Source organism: Suricata suricatta, chromosome 3, assembly GCF_006229205.1.
Source record: "Suricata suricatta isolate VVHF042 chromosome 3, meerkat_22Aug2017_6uvM2_HiC, whole genome shotgun sequence".
NCBI lineage: Eukaryota > Metazoa > Chordata > Mammalia > Carnivora > Herpestidae > Suricata > Suricata suricatta.
Window position 1 is genome coordinate 128444776 of NC_043702.1, and position 22557 is coordinate 128467332.

The window sequence follows — 22557 nt, forward strand, 5'->3', positions numbered from 1 at the left end:
GCAGAAGTATTAATAAATAAGCTTATTTATGCATAAGTTAGAATTCATTTCTGTAAAACCATTGGCTTACTAAATTTTTGTGATACCCATTCTTGTAATATCAATATTTTAAGTGCATTTCAGGAAATTTTGGTGTCCAACATATAATATGAAGATAATAATGAAAAAATCATTTGTATATATCTATTGTAAATTGACTTTAAATATTACATACATTATTATTTTTAATACGTATTTTAATACCACGCATGTATCACTTAATTCTTTTGGGAAATTGGCACAAAATATATTGGCAAGGGCTCAAGGGGTATACCTGGTTGGCTCAGTTGGTTGAGATCTGGCTCTTGATGTCGGCTCAGGTCATGTCAGTCATGGGATCGAGCCCTGCATCGGGCTCAGTGTGGAACCTGCCTGGGATTCTGTCTCTCCCCCTCGCTGACCCTCCCCCATTAGTGCATGCTTTCTCTCTCCCTCAAAATAAAAACAGAAAAAGAATTTGTATCTAATCATTTTATGTCAAAGGCACAAATTGAATGTCAAAGAACTTTTATTCAATGCAAAATGTATTTTCTGTTGGCAAAACTAGAGTTTTCTCTAATTTCCTGTCTATATTTTTATAAATAAAATGTATTGGCTGAAATTTTAAAATTATTTTTCTATTGGAAGTTAGAGCAATCTCATAAAATTTTTAAATAAATTTTCTTGAACATGTATTCAATTTTGATTTAAAATAAAGCTGATTTGTTATATACTGTGGCAAATATTTACATTTTATAAAACAGACTTTGCCTGTATTTCATCAATATAATTTTAAAAATAGGATTATGGGTACAAATAATCTTCTGCAGTATATGGAGGAAAGATGAAACTACAGTCATAAATCCCCTTTTCTAGTTATGGTAAGTTCATTTAAAACTAAATCTGTAGTAGTGAGTTGTGCAAAACAGTATACATGTAACATTTACATTTTTCGGAACTGACAAGGACAGAGCTCTCTGTCACTTAAGTTGGAGACGGTCTCTCTTCAGTCAATAGGCTTGATCATCATGCGAACTGCTCTCAGAGAGTACGACCCGCCTCGGTACTCAGCCCAAAATATGCCGTCCTGGTATTTGCTTCTGTAGTGGCCTCCTCTGTACCACACCCCGTTTAGGTTGGAATGCGCACAGGCGTTGTACCACCACCCTCCTTTGTGAAAGTGGGCGCAGTTTCCTTTGAGGAAGAAAATAGAGATGTCAGAGTAAAAGTTTCTTCAAAGCGTGGTATGCCATAAACCATCAAAAACTTAACTCTGCCTTTAGAATAATTTGAGTTTTTCTTATCTTTGAGATTTTGCTTCTTCATTCTTTTACTGTTGCTGAAGTATCAGCTACTTGAAAGATCATTTGAACTGTCTTTTCACCTTGCCCTTTGCTTGCTTACCATATGCTTTTTTAAAGTAAGGGATTTAATTTTCTGGGGACCAGGGTAAATAAAACACAAACAGCGTTCATTGTGAGAGAGAAAGAGGGATAGATTGGGAAGGAAAGGTATGGAGTTGCTAAAAGAGTAAATTGGGGGAAATTGAATTCTCAAAGTAGCACAAAATAATGTAAATTAGAATAGCGCTACCGGCAGCCAAATGTGTTTCTGTAAATATGGGATATACTTTAGTTATATCTCTCTTCCTTTTTTCCTCTTTTCCATTGTAAACTTAGAGACCTATATGCTGCTTGCCAAGATACAGCTGAACAGAAAAATAGATTTGCAGGCAGGTATCTCTTTATCAGGGCCACAAAGCTGGGTTAAAAATGCAAAAGTATATGAAAATTAATGTGAAGAGTCCTGTTATCTGGATGGCCTACATGAATCCTCCCAGACAGAGTATGAACTTCCCCTCTTGCTGTTGTGGTCCTACTACTGTTCGCCGTCACGTGGGTGCTAAGAAAGGCCTTTACCAAGGCCTTGCAGCCAAATGGCTTGCTTCCTTCGCTCCCTTCAGGTCTTTATTCAGCTGGTACCTCCTCAGAGTAACGTCTCTTGGCCACTCTGTATCAAATAGCACTCATCCCACCCCCGCTGCAGATCACGCACTGTTCCCTCACTCAGTTTTATTTTTCTTAGAGTATTTGTCACCCCCGGACAAATAATTTTGTCTCCTAGAGAGTAAGCTGTAGGAGGGCAGGAATTTGCTCACTGCTGTGTTTTTAGCGTCTGTAACAGTGCCTAGCATGTGGTAGATGATTAGTTAGTAGTTGTTATGAATTTTAGGCCTTAGGGAATTTTATTTCCAGATGAATGACTGTTTTGTTCCCACCCTCGCACCCCCATGTTAGAATGACAGAACCTTATCTTTCACAGAGTTGATTCGCACTTTGGGATTGCACTTCAGCTGCTTATATTCCCTGTGACTAAGTCCAAAATTACCTTTCTGGAAAGATTTTTCAGTAGCATATACTTTAATAGCAGGGCTCTGTGTAATGCCTAGAAAGTAGTGATTCTACAAAGAATATACATTTGTTTTTTTCTTACTCACCTGCATACATATCTTTATCTCTGTCCAGTGTGGTGAACTGCTTACCATTATGCCACATCATAGAATCCCCTGCATTTCCCTGGTAAGTTCCCAGGCGTAGCCTGAAGAATTCACTTTCAGGTTCCAGGCGAAAGCTGCTATATTCTGCATAGACTTTTTTATCACTCCAGTCTTCTAATTCAATCAACAACTTATAATTATCTTGATTGCTAAGCATATATATATTTTCCAGTCCAAGCCAATATTCTCCATCAATGTTTCCAAACCCTTTCTGTTAATAAACAAACAGTATGAGTCAAAAATAAGGGCAAATGTGATCATAAACAGAAAAGCAGCTGTCTTCTTAGGAAATGGAATTAGTGGTGGTGTCTGGGTGGCTCAGTCGGTTAAGCATCTGACTCTTGATTTCAGCTCAAGTCACGATTCTACCATCGGGGAATCAAGCCCAACATCAGGCTATGCTCTGAGAGTGGAGCCTACTTGGGAGTCAGCCCTTTCTCTCTCTCTCTCTCTCTCTCTCTCTCTCTCTCTCTCTCTGTCTCTCTCTGTCTCAAAATAAATAAACATTATAAAAGAAAAAGAAAATGCAATTAGCAGTAGTCTTTGCTAAGAATTAAATACATATATAAATGATCCAGACTGAAAGAAGACATTTTAAAATATATCTTTAGTTTACTTTTTACCTTTTAATTTTGACTTTAAAACTAGAGATGAGAATTATCTTTTTGACAAAGGTAGATAGTAAAAAACAATGGAGGGGCGCTTGGGTGACTCAGTTGGTTGAGTGTCTGGCTTCAGCTCAGTTCATGATCTCATGGTTCGTGGGTTTGAGCCCCGCGTCAGGCTCTGTGCTGACAGCTAGCTCAGAGCCTAGAGCCTGTCTTCAGATTCTGTGTCTCCCTCTCTCTGTGACCCTCCCCTGCTCACGCTGTCTCTCTCTCTATCAGAAATAAATTTAAAAAACATTTTTTAAAAAAAGGAATGAAATCCTTTAAAAAAAATTTCCCTGGCTCTTATTTAAAAAACAACAAATTTATGGATAGTTGTTTCTAAGCTGTGTATCTTCTTTATTTCGTAGAATGGCTACATTGTAAGAGCTGCTTTACTCCACCTCTTTCCCAGCTCTGAATCACTGGTTTACCTTATAATTTTCCCAATTTCGGAAGAAGTTGACAGAGCCATCTGTTCTTTTCTGAATAACAGTCCAACCCCCAGGATCCAAACTGTTTTCACACCATAACTGTATTGGTCCATTGCTGTGTTCAGGTTTAATCATATAAATCCCACTGACTGAATGTCCAGCTTCTTTTGCATGCTGACAGTCTTTGAATGGTCCTGCAATTGAAATATCATTGATTACCAGGAAACTTAACAGGAACCAGAGCCTTATTAAAATAGTTTTAGTCAAGGGTCTTACCTTTATTCTTTCTTTACAGATACCACTTTTTATCTCTTGTATATACAATAACATAAAAGTTAAAGAAACTAAATAAAAGGATTACTCCAGTCCCACTATCTGGAACATTAATTTGTTTCATTTTCCACTGTTCGTAGGAGTCTTTGTCCATATTACATACATTTTTATATTGTTATAATTCTGACACAGAGAAATTTCCTGGGGACTGCAGTCTTCATTCTAGCACTCAGAGTAGCTACAGTGTACAATTTTTAACAGTGATATGTTATTGTTTATAACTTGGTCATTGGATAATGAGGTTCTGTCTGATTTTTGCTATTGTAGAAGTGCACAAAGTGTCTTCTTATTGGCTTCTTTTTTTTCAAATATTTGCCTTAAAAATGCTGTAGGGTTGATCTACTGGATCAAGAGGGTGTGAACACTTTTATGGCTCTTCATTGTACCCAGGTTACAGTTTCCAAAATTTGATTTCAGTGGAACACACTCATCCCTTGAGGTACTTAGTGGAAATGGCCTACCATGGTCGAATAAGTTTTGTTATTGCTAAGTATTATATTACCCTTTTGGAAACTCACAGTGTACATGTGCATATTAAAGACTAAGAAGCCCTGCAATAAATCTGAGTTTTCCAAACTTGTAGAATCTGTTAACTTTTTCCCTCATTCAATAGTCCATAAGAATACATTTCAGGAATGTTGGCAAAATGCCTTTCTAAAGAATTGCATCAATTTATATGACTAACAGTAATTTTCTTAGTCTACACAGTCACCCTGTGATAGTTTACAGATGTCCTATAGATGAAACAGTTAACTAGTCTAACTAAAGTCCTGGACCTTAGAAGGTAATAAACCTTGGACTTAAACCTCTTTCTTTCTAACCCCAGGGTCCATGTTCTGAACTGCTGGCTAAATTTGCTCCCATGTTATTTCATAGGGAGAGAAACAGATTCTCTCCCTCTGTTTTAATCCACTAGTAAGTTTTTCATATCTTTTAAAATGACAAGACCTTTTGTGAAATATATAGTGTCTGACTCTTGAACTTGTGATTTCCACATTTTTGGGATCTAAAGAAAGATCGCTTCTAAGTTTTACTGAACATTCTTTAGTTGCACCATTCTCCAGTGTTTTGATCCTTTTTTAAATAAGCATGTAAAATATTAACTGATTCAGAAATAAGAATTACCCACAGATCTTTTAGAACAACAAAAAAGTAGAGAAATTCCAGTCGTCACATTTTATATTTTACTAGAAATATTTGCATTTCAACGTGCAGTTTTTAGAAATCAGGTAAAAATGAGTAAAGCTCATACACTATGATGATAGTAGGGTTGTTGAAATTTTAATAAATGTGTTATCTATACTGTGCCAGTATATACAGGGATCCTTTTGGGCTAATTGGGGAAGGATTCATCTCATTAAATAAATAGTTATACAATTGCATCATTAGAAGAGGTTCTTAGAGACTGAACTGTTTCCTCTAGATTGCTCCTTGAGGATGGAGACTATTTTTGTTTTTCTTCTGACTTCACGTTATCAGTGTTTTAACTATTAGTAGTCTTTCAGACACTTTTTTAAGTAAGTTAACTTGCCTTCACAATTTAAATACAAGAAAATTGAAAAACACACTTAAAGTCAATAGATAATACATTTCTGTAGCTCAGATTTTTATGTTCTGTTGATATTTCTGTTTCAAACTTTTTAAAATTATACAATAACTGTCAGCACTATATTAGTAAAAAAAAAAAAGTTGAGAAACTGAAAAGACTTAATGCTACCTTTCTTGGGTTACATTTATTTGAGGTATTGAATTTTTTAGTTGTAGAGTTTCAATTCTTGTCCCTTCTGTTCCTAGTTTGCTGAGAGTTTTTATCATAATGGATTTTGGGTTTTGTCAGAAGTTTTATTTATCTACTGAGATAATAGGTGTTTTTTTTGTTGTTGTTGTTGTTAATAGGTGAATTCTGTGACTATTTTTTAACATTGAACCAACCTCGTATTGCTGGGATAACCTTGACTTGGTCATACGTATTAATAATTTTATGTATTGCTAGATTTCATTTGCTAAAATTGTGCTAAGAATTTCTGCTTTCAGAGGCACATGAGTGGTCAGTCAGTTGAATGTCACCTTTTGATTTAGGCTCAGGTCAGGATCTCACGGTTAGTGAGATTAAGCCCTGCATTGGGCTCTGCGTTGACAATGTGGAGCCTGCTCGGGACTGTCTTCGACCTCTCCCTGGGCCTCTTTCTCTCAAAATAAATAAATAAAACTTAAAAAAAAAATCTGCTTTTCTGTTCATGAGGATATTGGTTAGTCTGTGAAAGCTCATAAATGGGTTCTTAAGGTAGGGAGGACTATGATAAAAATGTTTTGAGCTTATCCCGCTGGCCATAAATTTGATCACATTCCATTAAAATTCACTGTAAATTATTTTTATATTACCTACCTTATCATTTACTTATTTTAAATTACAAAGTATTCATCATCAGTAACTTGTTACTTGCCTTCTTTTCTCCTTCATTACTGACCTTGAGAAAGCAGTAGCTCATTTAATAAGTATATATCTTAATTAATAAGTTTAATATGGCTATCAAAGGTGAATGCACAGTCATTTCTATTGTAAAAATAATGTATTCCTGAAAAATCTCATGTTCTGTAATTTCTTACACTAAAAATAACAGCAAATATTAGCTGTTAACATACTTTGTATTCAGCTGTTGATAACTTGTGACACAAAGCATTAAAATAGCTTGGAAAAAATTCCAGTGAACCAGTATGACCTCTTTGTTTTACTGATATTATTCTCCATTTTTATCAGCCACATATAAGCTACTAAACATTTCAGAAGCATGCATTGTAGTCAAGTCAGAAAAGGATAAAGAGGTTGTAATTCAGATAGGATGAAATGTATGAAATTTTAATTTTATATGCAGGAGTGAAATTGAAGGAAAAGTGAAGTCTAGTTTCCAGGTCCATTCTTAGATTATTTTGTGTAATGCATGAGAATATATTCATATGTGTACTCATATAGCTCCCCATGGGCCAAGACTGTATCTTTCAGTTGTGCATCCTTTCATCCCATGTAAGCACTCAGATATTTGTTGAACTACATGATCCCTTAGTAGCCACAGTGGTTTCCAGAATTTCCTCAGTTCTGCCTTTTTTCCAGATGTTTCTTTTCTGCATCTACTATAGGCCAGAAAATTTAGGCTCATGGGGTAAGGAAGGAACCATAGAGTCAAGTGGGAAGTAGGGAAGTGGCAAGCAAAAGGTAATTCCACTGCAGTATGACAGATACTTTGATGGAGCTTTGCAGGACAGGTGGGAACATTGGCCAACAAACAGCTAACCTACATTTGCAGAAAAGAGATCCAAGTCTATCTATATCTAAGCTGAGTTCAGTTTTGAAAATTGAGTAAGAGCTTGGGCTTGTAGTGTGGGAGTTAGAAGGCTGATCAAGGCCACAAATGGTTAACCTGAGCTGAGAACTGAAAACAAAAGAGAACTTGATGTTACTGAGGAGTTACAAGTTCTGTACACCTGAAAAGTAAATGGTGATACTTGGAGCCATTGAGGTAGGCTGTAGAGTTGAAGTTGTCGCTTCCAGAATAGTCAGGGATATCTGAAGACATTGCTCTTATCTTAAACTCTGTTACAGTTAATGCACATGTAAAGTGGTCTTGTTGCAGTCCACATAAATATTTCCCTCATTTCAGAAATGTGTTTATTCTATAAATGTCACCTTTGTATTGTTTATTTTATGAATGTCATCCTTATAAATGTTTGCACTTATTTGACTATAGTTTTGACAGTTTACTTTCTATTTAAGTATATATTCAGAAGTTTGACTTTCATTAGGTTATTTGAATTGCTAATAAAATACTTAAGAAACATCAAGGTTTTGAATGTTGCCAGAATATTTATAAAATACCATTTGTTTCTTCTCTGCTGCTTAAAAGGCCCGTGGGTATTTAAGCAAATTGGAGAGTTGTGGGTTTTCTAAATCCAGCTTTGATTTGATAAGACCTCATTTTATGCAAAATTGAAATTATCTTTAACTTTAATTTTCAACCCACTTTTTTGTGGTGGCCTTCATATTTACAGTTCAGATGCCTATTAGATTTAGTTGATCAAAAAGCTTAGGAAAAATTAGTTGAAATCCTTCTCTAGAACATGTGTATAAAATTAGTAGTGCTTTTAGCTACCTTTTTTCTCCTCAGTAAATATAGTAAATATAAGAATTTAGAATTTGTTTGTATTTATTTTTTATAAATAAACCATAACCTGCTTAAGCCCAGTGTATATTGTTAATCTTGGCAGAAATATTTTTCATCATTACTTGTATATGTTTTTTACCTTCTGCTCTGTAGTTCGATTATAAGACATTCTTATATTAAATGTTTTACTACTTTCTCTACCATAAAAGTCATTTCCTAATAGGAATTCTTAAATGACTAGAAGAAAAATAATGGCTTTATTTTTGAGAGGTCAAATTTAACTTGAAGGTTTTTGCATATTATCAGAAGTTAACAGACATATGGAATTTGCTCATAATGGTTCACAAAGGGTATAGACTGGAAGTACCTTTCTTTTAAAATAGGGATTTTAACCTTTTTCTTGCATTGAGTAATCTTGAAATAGTCTTCGTCTTTCTTGACACACAATTGGATTCTTCTCAAGGCAGGAAACTGGAGTTCTGTACTTTGAATTTGAAGGACCAGTGTCTCTCTTCCTCAGTTTAGTTGATGATTAAAGTTTGTATAGGGCTAACAAACTCCAGTTAATAGATCTGATTCATAGAAAGAAAAATATTGACCAGTCATGCCACATTATCCCCCAACATGTATTTTTCATAAGAACCCATAATTTGAATAGAACAGTGGGTTAAATTTGTTTTCATACTTTAAATATACCTTTACTGGGAACCATCTTTAATATACGCATCTTTTTTCTGTAAAGAAACTAACTGCTTAAAAGGAAAAGGTTTCCCTTTTTAAAGTTGTTGGATTTCTCATTTACTGTCTTCGTTCTACCTAATCCTGCTCTTTGTGAAAAAGAAACAGGACAAGAAGATAATCACTTTAGAGCTTCATATAATTGGTCAGCAAGTAAAATCTTTTGAGAGGTAAACTTTTAATTGGGTTGTGAGCTAAGTATAAGGCAAATACATTCTATAGCATTTCTGAATGGGAGGTTTGAGGCAAATATTTCTAAAGCAGTAATGGAGTCTTCTAAAAATATGGATTACTATGTTTATTAATCTGTAAGTCTAACATAAAGTTAGTGGGGCACCTGGGTGGCTCAGTTGATTAAGTGTCTGACTCTTGATTTTGGTTCAAGTCATGGTCTCACAGTTCCTGAGATCGAGCCTCATGTCAGGCTCTGAACTAATAGTGTGAAGCCTTCTTGGAATTCTCTCTTTCACTCTGCCCCTCCCCTGCTCACACGTGTGTTTTCTCTCTCTCTCTCTCTCTCTCTCTCTCAAATAAAAGGCATTTAAAAAAAATCTTTAAAAAATAAAGTAGAATAAAAAAATAAAATGCACTTAGCAATCCGAGCTTTTATTTTTGAAGTTACTAAAGAATTTATCAGTTGTTTCTCATAACTGCTTAAGAGAATTTTATTCCAACAGCCCCTTTGCCTGAAAAGTCTTTTTAGTTTTTGTTTGTTAATCTAAGTATTCCACCGAAACCAATTGCATCTTTAAAATACACCACTAAGAAGCATTATAAGTAATTTAAAATTAGCTTATCCACTAAAAAGCATATTGTTAGTTTTTAATGACCACTTTTCACATTTAACTTTTTAAGCTTACCTTTTATGTTCCCATATATGGCAAAGCAAGGCACATGTAAGGATGGGCACAGAAAAATGGAATAATTAGTGATGGTCAGACCATACATACAGAGTGTTTTTATATGCATCACCTCATATAAACACTGTAACAATCTTTCTTACAAAAGAGGCAACAAAAAAGCCTTGCTAGAATCCCAAGGTTCCTGGTAGCTATGTTCTAACATGCTGTGAAGGAACTTTCTCAAATCCATCTGCTTACAAGGAATAAACTTATTTTTATAAATGTACCATTTGTAAAAGAGTAATGTTTTCTTTTGTAAAAGACTAATAACCCAAAATGCCATCACTGAATAACATTAACAGTTAGGAATTTTATTGATAGCAATGTGCTGGGTGTGCAGTTGCATTCCCATGCATTTTGTTTTAACATGGAGGAAAGGTAATGTTTTTGGAGATAATTAATTTTAATCTAACAAATTTATTGCATTATTTGCTTTGCTTTGATTTCATAGTAATTTTGTTCTTTTGAGGTGCATTTTTTTTATAACTTAAAATACAAAATTGTCATTAAGACACCTTTTTAGAAGACGGTGATAAGATATACATAATGTTACCAACTCATCATTTTAAATGTCCAGTTCATCCCTTCTCTGTATTGTGCAGCCAGTCTCCAGAACTCTTCATGTGGCAGAACTGAAACCCTTTATCCATCAGACAGCTTTCCCACTGTTCCACACACCATTCTGTCTCTGCACGTTTGACCACTGCAGGCACCTTATTAGTGTAGTCATACAGTATTTGACTTTTTGTGACTGGCTAAAACAAGTTTAAAATAATGCATACACATTATACATTTAGAGACTTTAGAATTCTAGACTGTGTACCTACATGTAGAGTACAGTCATATGAATTTCTTATTGCCAGAAGTAGAAATAAGTACAGAAGAACCAGCCATCCCTCTGCCCTTTTTGTGCAAGTACCCAAAAAGCTCAGACATGTTTTCCAGTGTGCTAAGAATACTGCGAACAAAGACTTTAGCACATTATGTATAAAGAAAAGAAAACAGCAAGTCTGTTTATTGTTGCTTAGAGTAATTTACATTTGATAGGAATCACAGAATCTTAGAACTAGAAAGGGATGTAAAAATTGTCAGGTCCAAGCAGCGCTCTCATTGTACAAATGAGAGAACAGGACAATCAGGCAAAGTGACTTACCCAAGGTCAATAACAAGATAACAGGTTTTCTTAATTCTGTGCACTTTCCTTTATATGTTCATTAGTGTTCTAATGAACATTCTTATGGTGTAGCTAATTATTCCTTGGATATCAAAGATCAATATTTGTAGAATGAAATAAGAAAAGTTAATGTTTACTTGTAATAACAAATAAATAGCTAAAAAAGTATGTCTGCCCTCATTTTTTATATTATGGATTACTTTATTAGAGATAAAACACCATTGTTTTATTAAAGCAAAAGTCTTTTTAGTAGGATTTTTGATATGCTAAATACCTAATAGGGTATTTAATTCTGAAGTACAGGATTTTTATTGCTCAGTGTATAATAAAATCTAGAACTGGCAAAGCTCATTTTATGTAAGCATTTTGTAATATATCAGTGTATGAATAGTAATTTCTTCTAGAACTGATACCATCCAGTTAAGATTCAACACTCACAGAAAATACTTCACAGTGGTCATCTCTGTACCTACATAATTATACATTCCATCGGTTAAAAAAAAAGTTCCACACACTTCAGTTATGTTTATAAGTTATATGTGTAAACTACCATACTGATAGGTTGTATACATTAAAAACTTACACAAAACATACACTTTTTAAAAGGGTATCTAAAATAAGTATATAGTTTTTTCTTTCTATACCCAGTAGTAGGTCATATTGTACACATCTTTCCTTCAGAAATCACAGTGTGTTAGGGATATTAGTAATGGTCATCATTTACCTAACATAATGGTATTCTCACCTGTTGTTACTGAGAGTTAATAAAACAATATAAAATTAATGAATCCTGATATCTATACTTTAACACACTATTAGTTAATACAGTAGATGTAGTAAAAGTACTTCCATGAAGATCTTTGGAATGCCAACTTTAAGAAGCTCTACATAAATGTAGTAACAAGTTAACCAACATTTATTTAGCATCTGCAAGTGAGACACAATATCCATCTACCAGGAAGGAGCTTGTATTATAGTTGGAAGGCATTTTATTTAGATGTGTATATAAGTAGTATATGTACCTGTAAAGATAACTGATAATTCAAGAGGGAATATAAGGAATGTTGTATATACTTTATGTCACAGAGAAAAGAAACATTTGTGGAGAGAAGCAATCGCTTTAAGCCTGAGGAAGTCAGCTAAGGGCTTTAAGGAGGAGTTGCTGTTTTGTTTTGCTTGTTTTGTTTTGATTTGGTCTGAGCCTTATAATTTGATAGGCAGAAAGCATGGAAAATATTTCAAAGGCAATGAGTTGATTCATTTTATTGAAACAGATGGTTTTTGTGAAAGAAATTAGTAGAAGGAAGGGTAAAGAAGTAGGATTGTTTTGAGGAGGATATTGTTCTTACCCAAGCTAAGCAGAATGCACATTTTCTGTGTGTCATATGGAACTGCTGAGCAGAAGTGTGATGTGATCAAAGTGGTAGTTTCAGAAGATAGATCTGCTGGCAATATAGAATATATTTTGGTGGAGAGAGAAGATGGAGTTAGTCTAATTGACAAGCTATTACACCACTGCCAGGTGTGTTCTAAGTACTCCTCAAAGGTTAAATTCTATGAGGTAAGTACAATTATTACCCCCTATTTTACAGATGAGGAAACTGAGGTACAGAGCAGCTTCCCCCACTACCACCCCCCAACTCTGAGGTTACACATAATCCAGAAGTCTCTCTTCTCTAGCTGCTGCCATAGATAATTTGGATCTAAGTTAGAGTTCTGGCTCTGAATAGAAATGAAGGGAAAGCAGCAGGGGTAGAACTGAGCTGACGAGGTGTGTGGGGCAGGAGGGAAATGTAGGAGGTGAGCCAAGCAAGTTCACAAGTGGGGAGTGATGTGAATCAAAACAGAGAAGTCAAAATCACATACCCCACCAGTCTTACTGATGGAAATTTATTCTCAGAATATAAGCATAGAGAAAGAAAAAAAATTACTTTTTAAAGCTGCGGTAATATTGATTACCATGTTTAACAGGAAGGGCAAACAAGAAAGACTTGAAGGCTAACATGTTCACTAACTTTTATTTCTATTTGCTCTTTTTGTTTTTAATGTTTATTTTTGAGAGAGAGAGATAGAGTGGGGGAGGGGCAGAGAGCTCAGGGGACTGAGGATCCAAAGCAGGTTCTGTGCTGTCAGCAGAGAGCCCAGTGAGGCACTCGAAACCTGAGCCAAAGTCGGACGCCTTTGCCACCCAGGCGCCCCTGTTTATTTCTGTTGGATATTTAGTGAAAGTTTCTTAAAAGCTTGTTAGTATTTTCTGGATTTTCTTCAGTACATATGTATTACTTCTATAATAATTTCTTTCTGACAGGAAAATGCTAGCTTGGGGAAAAGCTTATTTTAAGCTTTAGTCATTCATTCATGTATTCCTCAGATATCTATTGTAGTGCTTAAAATATGCTGAGCACAGTGTGCCAAGACTTGATCCTGCCTAGATGTTTGATTTCTTACTGTTGAATACTGAGAATTTTTTGTTTTTTTTTAATGTTTGTTTATTTTTGAGAGAGACATAGCATGAGCAGAGGAGGAGCAGAGAGAGAGAGGGAGACATAGAATCTGAAGTAGACTCCAGCATCTGAGCTCTCAGCACAGAGCCCAATGTGGGGCTCGAACTCACAAAACCCATGACCTGAGCCGAAGTCAGATGCTTTACCCACTGAGCCAGCCAGGGGCCCCCTGGCTAGGTGTTTGAGATAGAATAATGAAAAGACCGTTCACTCTCTTCCAGAAGCATTCAGTGTAACAGGAGGCCCACATGCAAACAACCCTAGTGTAATGTGATACAGAAACCATGTTCAAGGCAGAATCAGCAGTTGGGGAAAGGGCCATCTAGGTATGTTTGTTTGAATCTGGAAATGCATAACATTTAAGATATTTTACTTGAGCCTTGAAATCTGCCAGGTCAGCAGAGAAACTGGAAAAGGCGTTTCAGGAAGGGCAGCAGCCCCATGTGAGGTGACGGTAGAACTCCCAGATGCAAACAGTGAGCACTGGTTAGAATTTGGAGGGAGAGCTCCGGGCGGGAGTCATCTGAGCAGAGGTGATGCTGCTGGCCTTGAAGGTGTGTGAAGCCTGCAAAATAGAGTATCTTGAGGGAAACTTCTTTAAACTATAGAGAAGGAAGGAGATGCAAATGAAGGACTTCCAGAAGTAGGAAGAGTCGGAATGTTCTGAGGTGGAGCCCAAGAAAGTGAGATGCGAGTGGACAGTGGTGTCCACTGCTGCAGAGAGAGACTTTATGACAGAGCATTTCCCGTCTTTGTTTGTTTTGTTGTTGCTTAAAATTACTCCGTAGTCTGTGCAGTTTTATGTACTGCCTTTTCCATAAGTGAATGAACTATGATTTATTTACTCTTTACTTTGGGGCATTTGGACTTTTCTTTCCACTCTAAGGAAACAAATCACCTTGCAAAGAATTCAAGAGAATGCCTTATGCGAAAATGGTTGCAGGAGTAAAATAAATGTAAAATATTCAGAAAATAAGCAGTGAGCTTACTAAACAGAAAAAAAATTGAATTATTCATCTTTGTATTTTGGCCACTTAGATCAGTGACCAGTACTGAAGAGAAGGAGGAAGAAAGGGAGAGAGAGTGGGAATAGAAGAAGGAGTAAAATTAAGAAATAGAGGTAGGGATAGTAGGATCAATTTTAGGTGTTTTTTTGTTTGTTTTTTTACCATAGTAAAAACGTATCTATACATATGTGGGTGTAATACAAATTGTAGTTTGCTTAGCCTTGGAAAACAGAAGGGATACCTTTTCCTCTGAAGATCGAGGGCAAGAAGGCATGGGTATGGTGCAGATGTTTTCCAAATAGGAAAGAACAAGGAACCTAGGACCTGAGTAGACTTCATCTCAGGGCAGGAGATGCATTTCTGAGAACGGAGGTAAGAGAGGGTGTAATTCTAGGCTTCAGGAGAGTGAAAAAAAAGGTGTGCCTTTTGTGGAGGAGGAGAATGGGAGAGCAGCAAGAGGCAAACTGAAGGATCGTGGAGCAGCACGACGCCCGAGCTGGAGGCCGAGAGGGTGGTTGTAGAGGTTAGAAGTGGATTATGGCTTCATTCCTGTCTTAATGCTGGTAACTTGGATTGTGAGAAATTGGGTGGAAGATAACAACTTTTCTCACAGAATGCTCTGTGTTTAGACACCCTTAGACTCAGACCTGAGAGATGTATTTAAGTTCAGTTCTCCATTAATAGAAAACAAAAATGTTCATGTATAATTACATCACCAAAGTGAAGAGTAAGCATTTATTGTGTGCATTGTTTCCTAAACCATAAAACATACTAACCTCATGCTTTATTTTTAATAGAAAGAGGTAACTCACCTTCATTGATGAAAGTTACTGGTGGTATCTTGAAAGGACTTTTGGTGGGAGAAGTCCCCAGATCAGGCGGTGGCATTAAGTCCCTGGGATAACCTGGGTCCCTCTGTATCTCATTACCTCCCAGCAGTCCAGGAGTATACTGATGACTGTTAGGAATATGTTGTGGCACTACCTGGACAAGAGGAGGAGACATGTGGGGGTCTTGTCGGGAAAATACCTTCAAGCACTGTTCTTCCAACAGAGTGATCATCACAGACTGGTTATTGACGAGATCAGTCAAGGAAGCATATTTCACCTCTAGCTCCCTGTACCGTGTTGCCATCTTCAACATTTCTGTAGTGACATTGAGGATTTTATTTTCCAACTGGGAAAGTTCAAGTGAATTATCCCTCTTACGGATAATCTCATGTAATAGTTGCATATACAGTTGGGTGACACGTGAGTTCATGTTCCGGCTTTCTTTTCTCAGCAGCTTTACCTCGTTTACAATGTTTCCATCTACATCCACCACCAACTGCAGGACATCTATCTCCCGCTTCTGCCTGGAGAGCACATCCTTCAGGTTTTCAAGGTCCATCCTGGTGATCATATCTTTAATAGTACTTGCATCTTGCCCTTTGGTATTAACACAAATTGGCCCTGTAATTTTTTGTTCCGGCACCAGGAATGTGTATGAACATTTCTTTGCTTCCTCTTTACCATCTGTGGCCCGAGGGTATCTCCTCTGAGTGACTGTTTTTATTTTGAACTGTCCTCCTCTGCAATGTCCAGTGCCCATTAGTAGGAAGAGTAGTACACTTAGGGTCCAAATAAAAGCCTTCATTTTGAAATGAGGTTGTATGAAATCTTTTAAAAAAACAAACCAATGAAGGGGGGAAAAGTAAAAAGAATTAATATTAACCTACTTTTAAAGTCAGTAATGTAAAGAAAAAACATGGAAGGAAAAAACAGGATCTATTGGTGTTAACTTAATTGGATCAGAATTAATGTTATTAATTTGTTAAATTCAACACCATGATGCCTTTGCATTTGTTCAAAATCTAGGTTTCAGAGATTAGCCCGCTACCTATTCCTTCACTGCACAGATTTTGGTGAGTGCCCACTGCTCGCAATGGCATACTGTTCGTGTTCTAGGGTGCTTTGAGACCCTAATAAGACACCTTTCTTACTCTCGAAAAGCTTACTTTACTGTATTCTGAAAATGACACATAATGTCTATAAGGCATTAAGTAAAACATTCTTCCCTAACTAGTACTAAAGCTAATAGCAAGTGACTTTACTAGTCATTATTTTATATGTATTTTATGCAGTTTTAGTTCAGTTGGCCCTCTCTAATAACTTTTTTATCTAACAAATTAAAGAAACATTTTTAGACAAATCTCAAACCAGAACATTAGGGCATCATATTTTTTTGTTTTTGTAGCATGTCCTTTTAGGATTCGAGGCAAGTTTAAGAATGGAATGTTTCTAGTCATTATTGTGGGTGAGGTTTTCTAATCCATAGTCATACATATGCTCTAAGCTTATGTTGATTTAGCAGTTTCATTCTTCTAACAGATGTTCTACTGAACTGTATTTTAGTAAAATTTCAGTAATTTTTTGTAACCATTACCATTACGTGAATATGATTATTAGAGTTGGAAAGTGCAATAGAGACCATCTCATTCAAGAACCTCTTTACACCTGGGGCACCTGAGTGGTTCAGTCTGTTAAGCATCTGACTTAGGTCTTGATCTTACAGTCCATGAGTTCGAGCCCTGTATCAGGCCCTGTGCTAACAGCTCAGAGCCTGAGCCTGCTTCAGAGTCTGTGTCTCGCTCTCTCTCTGACCCTCCCCCACGTGCATGCACATGTGCTCTCCCACCCTCTCTCAAAAAAATAAACATTAAAAAAAAAAAAAAACCTCTTTGCACCCATGTCCATGTTGGAGGCCAAGACCACACGTTTAAGTAGGTACTATTAGAACCCAGTCAAGAATTCGGGTTCCCTGGCTTCTCAGCGTTTATAGCAGTGGCACGTATTGCTGATCTGTGCGCTTGAAATGTTTCATTTTTGCTGTGACGGAGAAATTCTTGTCCCTTATAATACGACTTCTGTAGAAACACTAGAGGAAACATTAGAACCAGCTCTACGAACCGAAGCTGCTTCCTTCCTCATGAATTGCCTCCCTAAGGGGTAGTAGCAGTAGAATGGGTAAGATGTGCCACTCGGCCGGCACATTAGCAGGCTGCTGTGGCACGGCCCACCTTCCCACTCTCATTAACTTGATTCTTGGTTGCTCTTTTTGAAGGATGCCAGTGGATACACGAAGAACTCTTCTGTCCACTTCCCACCCAAGTTCTTGTTTTTTGATTTGAGAAGTCAGGTCCCAAATTGTTTATGCCTATGATTAATAATAGCAATGCAGTAATAACAGCTGTTCATACTTACTGGGTGCTCGGCATTGTTTTAAGCCCCTTTGTGTGCTTTAAGTCAATTACTTGTAGCTACAACCCTCTGAGGTAGATTATTTCAGTCCTCATTCTCAGTGAAAGACTGGCATTCAGAAATTAGGTATTACCCAGAGTCATACAACTTCTAAGAGATGGCACCAGGATTTGAACCTAGGTGGAAGACTCCAGAGATCCTGTTTTTCATTAACCACTATGGCACATGGCAACGTATTCTAGCCTATTTTCTATCCCCAATACCATACAGTACTTCACATTTATGTTGTGCTTCATACACGTTAACTGTTTGCATTCACAACAACACTGTGAAGTAAATGTATACCATTTTACAAAGAAATAAAGTCCCAGAGAAGCCAAAATTAACATTCAAATGGGATTCTGATCTTCAGCTCCTAACTTTTCTAGACCTGTGTTTTTTATCCTAGTCATAGTATAACTACAGAGGACCCTTAACTTTGTGTTTCTTGTTTTTTAGTCTTTTCCTGGTGTGTTATCTCTTTACATTGACCCAGTAATTATCTATGAAAAGGTATTTGTGAATCATTTTTGTTAGACTCTGTTTCCATCATTTTTCTATCCCAAACTTTTCTATCATTCCTTTTCCTCTGTAAGATACCAATTGATAGTTATATATCTAACTTATGAGTATGAACCCTCCCCCAAAATAAGGGTTATTCTACAATCAGTGGAATATGGACTCTTTAACTTGCAGTTATGAAGATGACGCTACTTAAAACCATGTTTCCTTTGGTGTTTTCAAAGTGGAGTGAGAATGAAAATAAACAATGGATGGAGTGTGGAGTGTTTTTCTCTTACTATCATAATCAAGATAGGAGGAATGAGCTAATAGTACTGCATACTTATATCAGAGTCCTTCTCTTGCTAACCGATCATCAAAAGCACACTTGGATGAGTACTTTTAGTTGTTTTTTTTTTATATTTTGCCTCTGACATGAGCAGAAAATTTAGACCTTAAACATCATCTATTTTATAAGAAAAAGAGTTCTTCCTATTGCAGATTCATGGAATTTAGATGTGGTTTATTTTAAAAACTGAGGACAGCGAAGTAGAAGCTGTCATCCTGGTTAAAATGTACACTGTTTCTCCTACATGGTTAACTTAGCTAGTCCTCGACTTCTCTCATTTCACTTTAATAATAGTATGGAAACCCTTAGATCATAAAATTATTTTATTTAAATAATCTTTGACATAAGCTACCAAAACAAGGGAAATTAAGAAGCTATCATAAACTTCAAAACAAGTAGAATTTCATAAACAGTATTCTGATTTGAACAGTTTGTATTTCCTACCAGAAACAGATTTGTACAGAACAACTAAGACCATATAATCCAAGATTGTTATTGTGACTTTACATCAGTGCTGTCATGGAAGAACAAACATATGAAAAGTTAAAATAGCAGTATGTTCTGTCTTAGCTCTTTGTGGGCTCCTATACAGTTAAGTCACAAGATAAACCGTAAGAGAATCTTAAAGGAGGCAACTAAAAGGTTTCTTTCAAGCAAACATAATTCCCTTGTCCTTATTATGAAAGGAATGACTTTGTTGTCACATAAAGAAGAATAAGGAGCCACATTTCTTAAGTAGTACTAGACTGGCTACATCATTAGTAGAGAACTGGTCTTAAAAATACATTTGCTATTAAATTTTCTGAAAACATCTCTTATTCATATTTTCCCACCACGTTCAGTTTTAAAAGTGAAAGATCTATAAATCTGTGTTACCTCATAAAATCTTTCTGTATATGTTAAAATTTTCCTAGGCCCCAAGAGAATGTTATAAATTAGTTACAGTATACTTGACTTTAAATCTGTGCCTTTGCTTGGTTGTTTTTGGAAAAAAAGAAAAAAAGTCTTCCATGCTTTGGGTTAATTTTATTGGTACTGTTTCTCTTCACATTTGCCAGTCAGTAGAGAGAAGAAATAAAAATCAGGATTTGCTTCCTTTCAGATGGTAAATGCATAGAGGCATTTAACTGGCTATGTCATGCACTGAAAATAGCATGAGGCAATGAACCTAAATTTATGAAGCACTGAAGATACCTTAGATGCTTCTAGATTGTGAATTATGGTCTGGGAAAAGACTTGAGAACAGTCTCATCCCCTGGAGAGATCTAAGAAAAGGATAGTTGTCTTCTGTGTTTGGGGTTTCAGATTAAATGCTTGCCTAAGGATTCATTAAGAAATGTGGTCCTGCACTTTTCATAGCAAAAAACAGCAGAAAAGAGAGAAATCAGAATATTTCAGATCCAGTAATGCTTGGGCATTTTGTCAGTTTTTTGTAAAACATGTTTAACAGAGATCTTCCCAGGATTTAGAGTTTGAATCTTTAAAGAAATGACATGTAAGTAAAGTTGAAGAAATCTTAGCTTTACAATTATATACTTGAAGATTCTTTTTATTTAATGTCTTTAGTTTTTAAAAGAACAGAAAATCCCCAAATATAAAAAACTTAAGTATCTTTGGTGTTAAAGTTTACTACTGGTAACTAGTAATTTTATTTTTAACAGTTCTATCTCATAATACAATTAAACAAAGCCCTGAGGTAGAATTTTGAAAGAAAACTCATGTGTATGGTTACCAAAATTATGTCTGTCTAAAAATATTACATATTTTTCGTCTTTTAATCATGTACTTAGGTAATTGGCTCTTCTGGGTTCTTATTTTCTACTGTTACTTCTGACTACTTACATAATACTTCTATCACATTTTAGTTTTTCCTTAATCCTAATCTTTACAGATTTTAGATTTTTAAAAAACTTTACAGTTTTAGGTTTTTTTAATGTATCAGTAACTTTGCTTTTTTAAGTAATTCTAGTTATAGCAGTTTTAGTCCCTGTTACTCAAGTTAAATTTCTGTTACATGTAAACCTGGAAGGTTATTTAAAATTTTGAGCTTTTGCAAGAATTACCATAGACTTACCTTAAATCTTTACAGAATTTCTGCTTCATACGAGGTCATACTAAAACTGGGGAATTGTTCTAAAGCCTCGCAGTTAATTTTATGTCCTCTTAGCTGTGCTTTGTAGCTCTACTTTAGATCTCTCACAGTATACATAAACTTACATACTCTAACTGCAGGGAAAGAGACTCATGTTTACAGCTGTTTTCTTTTGTTTGTATCCCTTTGTTATTACTGTATTATCAACCTTATACGTTTCATCTGTTACTTGTTACAGTTTCTTTCTAGTGTTACTGAAGCACTTGTTCTCTGAAACCCAGCTTGTATCTACCAATATATATGCATATACACCAAATATTATTAAAGTGAAACTCAATGCATCAATCACCACAGAGTACATAATGATCAGTTTTTACATAAAGGTGCAAAAGAAAACCTTTTTCAGCTAAAATAAATTGCAGTGTATTTATAAACTCTGTTCAAGAAAAGATGTTGAAGTTTCTACAAATGTAATATTTTGACATACAGAATTTTAAATAAAAATGAAAGAAATATTAAAATACCTTTATGCATCTGTTGATAAAGCACACCCAGAAACTTGCTGCTCTTATTCTCGCTTTTAAAAATCAGCGTAGTCGTTTGTTCATCTGTGACTTTAATGGCAATTGCATTTTTGTTTTGGACCGTTGAATCCAAGCTGTAATAAGGAACTTCTTTTTCTTCTTACAACACTCATCCAATGAATTTGACAAGCCACCTATGTAATTCTAAGTAGTATAGTGGAAGTTCTGGTCTGTGGGCTGTCTTTAATCCAGCAGAGAAAGCACTGTGGCTGTGCTCTGTCTGCCACATGGAGAAATGCGGTAACCAGCTGCAGCTGACCCAGGTTGTATATACAGTACCCTGGAGTAGTGATTCCCTCTCTTTCTCAGTTCAGCCCACATATTACGTCACCAAAAAAGTTGCTGGAGACTAGGGGGGAAAATCTCCTCCTTAGGATTTCCTCTCTGTAGCCTTAAATAGGGGTGGGGGTAGTGGGATCAGCAGGAGGTTGAATAGCTCCGAACAAGGAGAGACTGTGTGCAGGTTGAAGGAAGGGCACCATCTGGAAACAAACTATCATAGTTCAGCGGGCAATTATAAAACAAACATTTTAGTCTGCTGGCCAGAGATCTTTTAACTTGAATAGTGAAAAAAATAGAACTCAGCTTCTCAGAAATAGTAGCAGGCTGATAGGTTTGTTATTTGTTACAGAGAACAAGAGTCAGACTTTGTCAGGAGGCAGCCACCTAAGTAATGTAATGCTCTTTATAGCCTAGAAGAATTTTTAAACATTTTACTAAGTTGCCATTTCAGAAGGTTTTAAACCTAGAAGGAACTTGATGTTGTTTTGATATATCTCACTGTGTAATGTCTTTTAAGATAAAACTGCTCGATGTATAATTACTAAAAATAAATGGAAATCTATATATAAAATTCAGAAATTTAATACTTTTAAAAATTCTGATGTTCTATAATGTCATATCCTTCTATTCTAACAACATGACCCTCTTGTCTGAATAAGGTTATTCTTAGTAGTTGATGTTTTGAGATTTAAAAGCAAACATAACCCTGGCCAGAGTAAGGGGGAAAAAAGAAAGTTCTGACTCCCCATAGGCTATGTGAATTTAGACAAGTCAGGAGAGAGAATAGTAACTGTTCAGTACTAACTATGCTATTATATTTCATTAAACCAAGAAATGTTGGTTAAGTAACTCAATAGCTAATGAAACAAAATTAGGCATCTTAACTGATTTGGCTTAGTAATTCACTATTAAGTAGTAGAACTGGGATTTGAATCTAATTCCAAAACATTATGCCACACTGTCTCTCCTTGGGTTCTGTAATTGCTGATTGCTGCTTCTA

The 22557-nt window shown here is 35.8% G+C and overlaps 2 protein-coding genes across 4 annotated transcripts in view; one reads left to right on the top strand and one right to left on the bottom strand.

Annotated features, from left to right (window-relative positions):
- The window catches only part of RALGPS2 (Ral GEF with PH domain and SH3 binding motif 2), a 170058-nt gene that overhangs the window by 107290 nt on the left and 40211 nt on the right, over positions 1-22557 (top strand). The gene's annotated exons all lie outside the window — the stretch shown is intronic.
- On the bottom strand, positions 668-21488 carry ANGPTL1 (angiopoietin like 1). The gene is made up of 5 exons (XM_029935141.1): positions 21216-21488; positions 15284-16129; positions 3657-3850; positions 2516-2786; positions 668-1212 (listed from the first exon to the last, which is right to left on the bottom strand). Exons 1-5 carry the CDS (start codon positions 21223-21225, stop codon positions 1025-1027), a joined length of 1509 nt encoding a protein of 502 aa, XP_029791001.1. The 5' UTR covers positions 21226-21488; the 3' UTR covers positions 668-1024.